Raw genomic sequence first — 9,956 nt, forward strand, 5'->3', positions numbered from 1 at the left:
GTCCTTATGTAATATACACAAAACCAAAGTATGTATTTTGTGAGTGTTTACCTAGCTACTAATGTGTGTAACATGTTACTGTGATGATTAAATAATTGAAATATTTTATTTAACATTTAATCTGTGTAGATAAATAACCAGATCTGAATGTAGATGTGACATGAGGGGGTTTTCTGAATAAAAGAGCACTAGTGTACCTTCACATGAACATATATACCATTGACAGTTACACACACACCACACACATTTATCATGATATATATCTATTATATATTATATATATTATATATATCTTATACTATAATGACAGATTATGTCATTTACTCTAAAGACATCTTGTTTATGTGTCTCAGAAAACACTATTAACACTCTTTTGTTTTTTTTCCCTGCACTTTAAGGAGAAAACAGGCAAGACAGACTTCACAACATTACGCTAAGTGCTCTTTTTTCTTCCATTTTTTATATTTCATTTCTGGACCAATATAACATTTATTACATTATTGATGTTTGTTTGCCATATGCTTATTCTGTCATGTTATTCATTAATTTTCTTTTTTCCTCTCCTTTTTCTTTTTTTTGTTTGTTTTTGATTTGAATAAATCTGATCCATGATGAAGACCATGCAAAGACGGATGGCAGTAACCCCAAAGACCATAAAGTCGGCATCAGTGAGGGCTACAGGCAAAGATGGCAGCCGTTCAACCTGTGAAGAATCAGCATTTCAACACAGGGCTTGAGGTAAAATATTAGTAAAAATTGTACTTTCATTGCCTTCTATCACATGTATCACAAATGTGGAAACATCTACATTTCAACAGTTTACTATACTATATTATTATTATTTGTTTTATTTAGAATTGGTCGCAGCAGATGGCCACCCACCATGATCCGGGTCCTGCTCAAGGTTTCTGCCACAGGCAGTTTTTCCTTGCCACCGTTGCCAAGTGCTTGGTCATGCTGGGAATTGTAATGGAGATTTTTCAAACTGTCATCACAGAACTTTATGATTACAACACTATAATAAACACTTTGTTAATATCTTATAATGTTTCCTGGTCATTTCACACTATCTTTTCATAGAAATTTCCACAGTTGCATCTGGCATTTCAGCAGACGGCATCAACACTGCAGGAATGCAGTGTATTTCTTATGCCCTTTCACAACATTTCTAAGCGCAAACAGTTAATTTTTAACAGCCTATTTCTCTCTCATATGAACACCTGTTGAAAGCTTGATCTGTCACATACCTAAGCAATTGTGAAGTAATATTCTGTAAACTACTCAACAGTGTCAATGATGTATGGGGAGAGGTCCCGGGCCAGAGTCAGGCACACTCAAAATTTCTTTAGAAATTTTCTAGTTGAGTGTGCGTGCAAGGCGCACACTCTATGTTATCCACCGCGGCTTATTGAGTGTGCCTGAAAGCGCACACTATATAGTTTCCACCGCGCTTATTGAGTGTGCCTGAGCACACTCTTTAAAACCTCTCGGGCTTATTCTTATTATTCGTCTTCCGTTTCTTCCGTGTTTTTTTTCGGTTCGCTTCTCCTCCCAGAGTTTTTTGTCGCACATACACAAAACGGGTATCAAAACCGACGGTTTTGCCAAAAATCCAGAAAACGAGCCAAAAAATAATGGGTGTGTATTGCGAGAAACATTCCAGAGCTAGACTGAGTGATGTCATCGCTAGAGTGGAGAGGGGAGAGAACAATCAGTGAAAAAATAAAACGGATTTCACTACCGTGGACTCAACTGCCCCACTACAGACACGCGATTTCTACATAGAAACGTAGCAAAATTTTGTTGTATCACTCACATTCGCCTGCCAAAGCTGTCAGACATATAGTTTTGGCTCCATACAGGCTAATTGATCCTACTCCCCACCAAAGCCTCATATACTCCATGTTATTTTGAGCCGAGAATTTTCTACGCACACACCAACACACACACACACACACACACAGAACAACACCACGCCGCACACACACCACACACCACACACACACACACACACACAGAACAAGCACACACACACATACACACGCAGTTGGAGGAGCAGAAGATGCAGTCTGTAATCTATGGGGATAATTTTGTCTCAGAAAGATTTTAATGTGTACAATATGATGTGTATACATATGCTACATTTATAAATATCCAAATACAAAATACAAATATAAATGTGACATACAAATAAAAAAACGAATTGTATAATAAATGTGGATTTGCAAATATTTTCGAGTTTGAAAAATAAATGTCCTTGAACTTCTATGTGTGGAGTCAGCATTTGTGGATCCATTTTTGCTTTTCTCGCGATGCGTATTTTGAGACATTCCTACCGCTCACCACGATTCACAAATAAATGCCACCGATTTGAATACAAATAGCGGTACACCCTTCACCAACATCCAGCAATGGCAGTGTTGTGCAAACGGTGCCCGTCAGTCATTTGTAGGCTATCCAGTCAGAGACTTTCTTACAAGAGTAAATGAAACTGCATGTCAACATGGAAGCGGCCAGTGGATTAACTGCATGGGTAAGTAGTGTTATTTATTGCGTGTGTGCGTATAGTGGATTTCCCCCAACTTGACAGTATAGACCTTTTCACCGTTGACAACAAAGCAATGTACGAACGTTCTATGGCCCTACTTTATTTCCGGTACACTTCCGCCACACAACAGCACGCAACACGGTCTGGTTAACAATAGTGGTATTTTTTTGGCTGGGAACAAAATCTAGCCACTATGTCTTAGTTTGCCACCAAAGGACAGACAACGATAAACTATTTAAAAAAACGTTCTTTAACCGACCCTTTTAACACATTGTTTTGTTGTCAACTGTGAAAAGGTCTATACTGTCAAGTTGGGGGGAAATCCACTATAAACACACACGCCATATAACACACTTACCCATGCAGTTATCCCCTGGCCGCTTCCATGTTGATCATGCAGTTTTCATTTACTCTTGTAAGAAAGTCTCTGACGGATAGCCTCCAATGCTGACTGGCACCGTTGCCACAACCACTGCCATCTGCTGGATGGTCGGTGAAGGGTGTACCGCTATTTGTATCAAATCTGGTGGCATTTTTTGTGAATCGTGGTGAGCGGGGAATGTCTCAAAATTACGTCATCGCGGAGAAAAGCAAAAATGGATCCACAAATGCTGACTCCACACATAAAGTCAAGGACAATTTATTTTCAAATCTCGAAAATATATTTGCAAATCCACATTTATTTATACAAATTCGTTTATTTATTTGTATGTCACATTTTATATTTGTATTTTGTATTTGGATATTTATAAATGTATGCATATGTTACACATCATATTGTACACATTAAAATCTTTCTGAGACAAAAAATTTCCCCATAGTAATCCGAAGCCTCTAGAACAGGGGTGTCAAAGATGCGGCCCGCGGGCCACATCCGGCCCGCCTAGCTTTTTCATCCGGCCCGCGGCATATTTTTAATAAATATAATTTTATTACATTTTTCATAATATCATGACGCACCGCTGCGCTCACTAGAGCGGGCGCTCATGAAGGCTTGGTTCTCTGAGAGCAGGTAGCGGACACTTTGTTTCAATCTTGCACCCTCGTTGGACAAATGTCGCTGTCAAAAAAGAAAAAAAAAGAAAGTGGACACTGGTGTCGGATCTTCCAGGAAAATGGACTAATTCGTATTTTTTCAGTGAATGGGAACCTTGTTGTTTGGTGTGCATGCCGCAAGTGCTGTACTAAAGGAAACAATCTTAAACAAGTTCGGTAAAGTTGGAAAGGATTTCACAGATTCGGACTTCCGGGATCAATAAGTAAGAGGGAAACTTTGTTCAAACACAAATGATGCCTCTTCACATCTCATAGCATATTACTACGAGCTACAAGAACCAAAAACCCGTTTTGTAAAAGAACAGCCTCCTCCGAGCTGGACCCATAACAGTTATCTCTACGAGCAGCCAGCGGCCCCGACGAGTGCGGCAGAGCGTCTGCAATTTCACTTCCAAGAGAGACGCTGCAAACAAAAATCATAACTCTGTTATACTGTTATACAGTGTATGGACTCCATATCACTTCACACGTCAACAGTCTCCTCGTGGTCATACTACAAACAGCTGTTTGAAAAATATACTTTTTTATGATTATGGGGAGACTGGAGGTCTAACTTGGCTTTGATTTCTGTCATTGTGTAACCTGGACATTTCTTACATTATTTTTTATTGTTCAAAGCTGTATGTTAAAATAATCCAAGCTCATGCCTCCATGTCATCTGCTTGCTCTGCTATGAGCTCTGCTGTGAGATATGACAAACATTGAGCCTCCGGTTGTTACTTTTTAGTTTATTGAAGAAAAATTCTTTAAATAAAAAAGATTTTGTATTGCACTTGTTTTTAGCCCATTTTCTATCCATATATTTTTTTATATTTTCAAATTATGCAGTGATTTTTTGCTCCGGCCCCCTTGGCTCATATATAGTTGTATGCGGCCCCTGGACCAAAAGAGTTTGACACCCCTGCTCTAGAAGAGCAAGAGGAAGCCTGTTCTGGACACGGTCTTAATGTCGGGACGGAGAAAACAGAAAAGTGGAATAAACTGGAAAAAAGTGATTAAAAACTCGGAAAAAACCAAAGGAGGAATCTCCCCGGACGACCACGACCTGCAGGAGTGAGTTGGAGGATTCGCTCGGGTGAAGAATCGCAGCGGTGAGAGATCGTCCTGCTGTGCTAATGCTAAATGCTAAACGCTAATGCTACAAGCTGAACGGTAACTCCGTGAGCTAACCACTAGCCTCAATGCTAATATCGGGAGCGCTAGCTCCGGGGCTAATCAGCACTGCTAGTCACACCAAGTATTGATGAATATTAGCTCGATGTACACTTTTGTCTAGCTTTACTTGAGTTATGATGTGCTATGTGTGTGACTGTGACCATATTTGTTTATTTTAAGCACATTACGTTATGGTTTCTTACTGTGAACATTACAGAGTTTACATTTTGGTTATTTGTGTGATAATTATATGTTAATTGCTATGTAAATGCATATTATATGTGTGGTACTGTTAGAAAATAATTATTTGGTATCATAATATACTTATGAATTATTTACCTTTTGCTTCTGAGAAATTGTGATCTTATTTGCAATACAAGTTTAGTTAAAGCACTTATTCTCTACAGAATATAGAGACAATTTAAAGTGATTCATAGTTTAAGATCTGAGAAATGAAGAAATATGTTCTGATCCTACTTATTGTGGTCAGGTTTTGAGGAACCCTTGGATTTCGATGAGCCTGTCTGGAGGACGGAGCCAGCAGAGAGAGGACGCTGATGGCGAGCCGGACCCTGGAGATCGAGCGTACACCGCGGAATTGAATCCTTTTGCTCACTTTTACACATACACACACACACCCACACAATCGTGTGCGCTGGACGACACCTAAAGGGTGCAGATATTGTGAAACGAACAGAACAATAAGAAAAACAAACCGCGCAGCTGCGAAAACTTTTATTTTGTTTATTATTTTCTATACTACCCGGTAAGGCTGTTGTATGATTTTCATTGTGGTTTATTATTCTCCCCAGCTTCATATTAAAAATAGGGGAGCATTGTTCTCACTTAACAAAAAGAGCCACAGTGCGTGTCGTTCATGTGCATCGGTTGGTTACACCTGGGCTCGAATTTAAATCTTCTGTTTCTTATTCTGGCCATTAGTTCAAGTTATTATTATCATTACTATACTTTTCGCTTCAGCAGGGTTACACTAATATTAACTGTTAGCCCGTCAGCGCTAACATGCGAATGCTAACATTCTAAGTGTTACATGCGTAACATGTAATGCTAACATGCTAATGCTAACATTCTACTGCTACCATGCCAATGTTAACATTGTTATGTTAAACATGCTAATGCTAACATTCTAATGTTAACACTGCTAATGCAACTGCTAGTCCATCATCGTTAACATGCTAATGCTTAAATGCTAATGTTAACATGCTAATTCTACACTGCTAGCTAAAATGCTATGCTAATGCTAGCACGTACGCGCTAGCTGCTCCTGTGTCTAAATAAACTGTTAAATGACGTTTGAGGTGTGCTTTTTGAATACAGACCCCCCAGCAACAGCCCACTCGTCACTCTCAAATTCTTTTCTAGTACTGGAATTTGCTGAGCAGTGTTGTCAGTAATAATGCATGGGGACGATGGGGCCAGAGTCAGGCACACTCAAAATTTCTTAGAAATTTTCTAGTTATGTAATATATTTTCAGTCACAAGCAGGATTTGTTTTTTTGTAATAGCTAGTATAATAATATATATAGTTGGACTTAAGGATGCAGAATGAGTTGGCACGCTCAGCTTCTCCATGGTGGACATTGCAATAGTGTGTGAGTGGCCAGTCATATTATGCTTCATATTTCTCTTTTTTTACTGCTTCACTTAAATAAACACTGGTGATCCTAGATCATAATCAGTATAATGAAGCTGGTTATCACCCGTCTCTGTTCACACTGAGGGTTTACAGCTTGTAAATGCTACATTACAAGATTCACAAAGTGAAATGTAAACAATGCATTCATCACATGACCAGAAATAAGGAGACTGACAATAATAAGTTGCGATTATAACAGTTACCAAAATAAATCATCAGATATATTTTGCAATTTGCTCTATTTGCTTACTGTATCTGTTCTGATCTCAGTTTCCATTGAAATACACAGGGTATGACTAATACCTGGAAAACAATCAGTCCGGCCGTCTTCTACATAGCGAACCAGTTTAATACTCCAGCAAGTAGCTGGAGCCTTAGTAGTGACCTAGCAACAGAGACATTTCTAGTCCCAGCCATCTAACATCGAGGCTCTAGTGATCATGGAGTTTCCCTAACTGAATAAATAGCGAACATATAAACATTAAACAGCTTTTGCTGGTTCAGTCTTGTAGAGACCAAGATATCTGCCGAAAAAGAGATTTTTCCATGGACCGATGTAGCTACTAAATCTGTGAACTTCTCATGTTTAGTCCTGTATTTCTGTATTTTTCACACCCCAGTGAAAGTCCAAAAGTCAAAATGGTAAAAAAGCATGTACTCATGTTCATATCATTAAATATTATACACAAATATTTATCAGTCTACCTTTTGCTCCAAAAAACAACCTTTCTCTTCGCTCCACAGCAGTAAAACATCTGTTTAACGAGGCACCACCCGTATTACGAGTGTGGTCTAAACAGCTCCATAACACACAGAATATTCATTTAAAAAGCTGAAATTGTAATTTCACGATGCATATCCATAATTATTACCTTATTAACTGTCACATTATTGTCAACTCATGAGGGTTTTGTCAGGATCCTGTAGGAGTGTTAATTTGTGATCTGTTGGTCGTAGTCGGGCTGTTGACATTTGTCATACTCTGAAGTTAACTTGGTCCAACCATGCTCATACACAGACTGTGTACAAATAGGGTCAATGAGCAATCACATCATAATAAAGCCGCAACCAATTGTAGTGGTTAACAGAATGTTTTCTATCTTTCATTTGGGATATTTGTCTGAAAATGTGGCTCTTGTAGCCGGCCATCAGAAATTAATGATCATAGAAATAACAGACCAGAAGAACACTGCAGCATACAAATATCAAATTGCTGGGGAGTGAGTGAATGAAAATAGACGCATAGTGTGTTTGTTTCCATCAGACAAGCGTGAGGCAGATGACAAAAAAACACATCTGAATGCAGACACAGTGCACCAGATAGTGATACTGCACATTTACATGTCAGATATAAAAACAACATACCAGTGAAAGCTGCAATGTCACTAGCTGTGTCTGAAATCACAGTCCTGTCCATTGAATAACAACCATACATAATACAGTACATGTGGTGGCATTCTAGTAAGAGATGAACAAAAAACAAAGTCATTTGAAATTGTCTTTCTCTTTGATGTATTTAATAAAATCAGTTTTAATCAATCCAGGTAAGAAGAGAATATGAGCATACAGCTGTAATATGTAAGAAATCAATACATAACACCAAGATACCACCAAAGATACTAAGTCTGTGTCAGCTGAAGGTCAGAGATCCTCACACACACAAGTTGGTTCAGAGTCTCACAAAGGTAATACAAGTGACATACATGCAGATTCTGGCTAACCTTCATTTGATTACACCAGACTAAAGTTGTGATATTTCTCACATTGACAAGTGAATCCCTCCTTAGTTTGCTACCCAGCTCTGGGCCGACGCACAGAAAACACAGAGTATAACAAACATACAATTAACAGTGTCATTTTGTCACCACAACAAACACGGAGTTATTGAAATAAAACTAATTGAATAACAGACAGTATTGTGCTTGTATGGTGTGATGGGTAGGAGCCAGTAGGCTTCCATCCTGTCCCCTTCCTGGGAGGCTCTGCTCTTTTGCCTTTTTGGCAGACATGCACATGCTTGTGTGTGAGGTAAATGACTGAAAGTGCAGAATTTATCTGGGGAAGTTGCTGTTTGCTTGTGACACCTTTTTGTTGTATTTTTGGTAGACCCCAAATGTGCTTTTAGAGAACTGGTGCCAACCACTAATGACACTAGTGCTTTTATTCTTTTTTTATCCACCCTACTTTTACACTGTTGTAGGTCCAGACCACGACGGATGGGGGTTGAGCCATAGAGTTTCCCTGTCACTGCCATACAGGTGCTTTTGTTGTTTTTAGAGTGACAGCTGCACTCTGATACACTCTGAATCTAAACAACACTCAGCCCGTCTGGATCTTCTTCCTGCAGACCTTTCCATACACCCTGCCCCTAAGTACCAATCCTCCTGTTTTTCAATAACTGTTTAAAACTGATACTGTAGATGGGATGTTTTTATTTCTAACCATGAGAACAATTTGTTTCCTAAATATAATCATGTAAATAAGTTACACACACCACGCACAGCTCACACTTCTCTCTCTTCTTTAATTGGTGATAACATGTTGAGCTTTAGAAACACTGCTGGTAGTGATGGCTTCCAGTGTGGAGACTGCTTGCTAATGATCGTGTGTATTCAAATTAGCAGGCTCATTAACCACGCCAAGCCTTCCACTTCCACACTAACATTGTGCGTGCAACACACACTATTCCTGAGAGAGACACAGCAGGCACATCCAGATGCTGCAAGCTGCTTTGAAGCTTTTCTGCAACTTACCACACAAATGAAACACTCTGTTTGTGAACATCTCACTGCTCAAACCACTTCCACGTCTTGGCGAGAACTCTGATCAAAAAACAAAACATATTGGATTGTAAAAAAAAAAACAAATAACTTTCTTTGATAAAATAATTACCTTGTTAGCCGATCACAGCACGTATTTCAAGTGAACTGTTGAAAATCAAAGTTTTCAATGAGTGTCGCCGTAAATACAGTGTCTTGTCAGCTGTTCACATCACTTCCTCTGTTTGCTCTTGAGACTGTTACTTGTCTCATCTCTCTGTGTCTGTCTTATAAATAATGATTTGTTTTTCTGTGTCTGGCTGAGAACTCAAAAAAATAATCTGTCTTTGTTCTCATAGAAAGTGAAAGAAGAAATAATTATTTGTAGAGAACTGGCTGTGTTAGGAAAAATATGATTCCGGGGAAAAGGAACGAGTCTGTTTGTTGTTGTTGTGTGTGTTGTGTGTTGTTGCTGTTGTCCTGTGTTATTCGAGTTATTGGTTACTCCTTGAAGAGGTCATGGAAACGTCTTGCAACTGGAAGCAGAGAAGGGTGTTCTGGGTAAGCATGGGTAACATACACATACACCTCCAAATCTCAACAACTGTGTAGTGCAGATCAATGACAGCATAAAGAATGGACAGGCCTGAGTGTGTCCCCCGTAGGTATCTTAGGCGCTGTTCTGAAGCCCAAAATATGTGACACTGGCTGCCACCATGTTGGATGTACTGCTTCTTCCGCCTCTGGCTAATCTAAATATCGCAAAGATGATCGTCAGCGG

The 9,956-nt window shown here is 39.1% G+C and overlaps 1 protein-coding gene and 1 long non-coding RNA gene across 2 annotated transcripts in view; both read left to right on the top strand.

Annotated features, from left to right (window-relative positions):
* The first annotated feature begins 685 nt into the window (after positions 1 to 685).
* On the top strand, positions 686 to 1,039 carry LOC113745316 (uncharacterized). The gene is made up of 2 exons (XR_003462095.1): positions 686 to 738; positions 856 to 1,039. It is a non-coding gene; the product is annotated as an uncharacterized LOC113745316 (long non-coding RNA).
* An 8,655-nt stretch (positions 1,040 to 9,694) lies between these two features.
* Positions 9,695 to 9,956, top strand: part of LOC109140431 (uncharacterized) — a 6,404-nt gene continuing 6,142 nt past the window's right edge. The window contains exon 1 of the mRNA XM_027276843.1: positions 9,695 to 9,736. Coding sequence (XP_027132644.1) covers positions 9,695 to 9,736 — 42 coding nt within the window. The remainder of the gene's footprint in view (positions 9,737 to 9,956) is intronic.

The sequence above is a fragment of the Larimichthys crocea genome, unplaced genomic scaffold (assembly GCF_000972845.2).
Source record: "Larimichthys crocea isolate SSNF unplaced genomic scaffold, L_crocea_2.0 scaffold634, whole genome shotgun sequence".
Taxonomy (NCBI): domain Eukaryota; kingdom Metazoa; phylum Chordata; class Actinopteri; family Sciaenidae; genus Larimichthys; species Larimichthys crocea.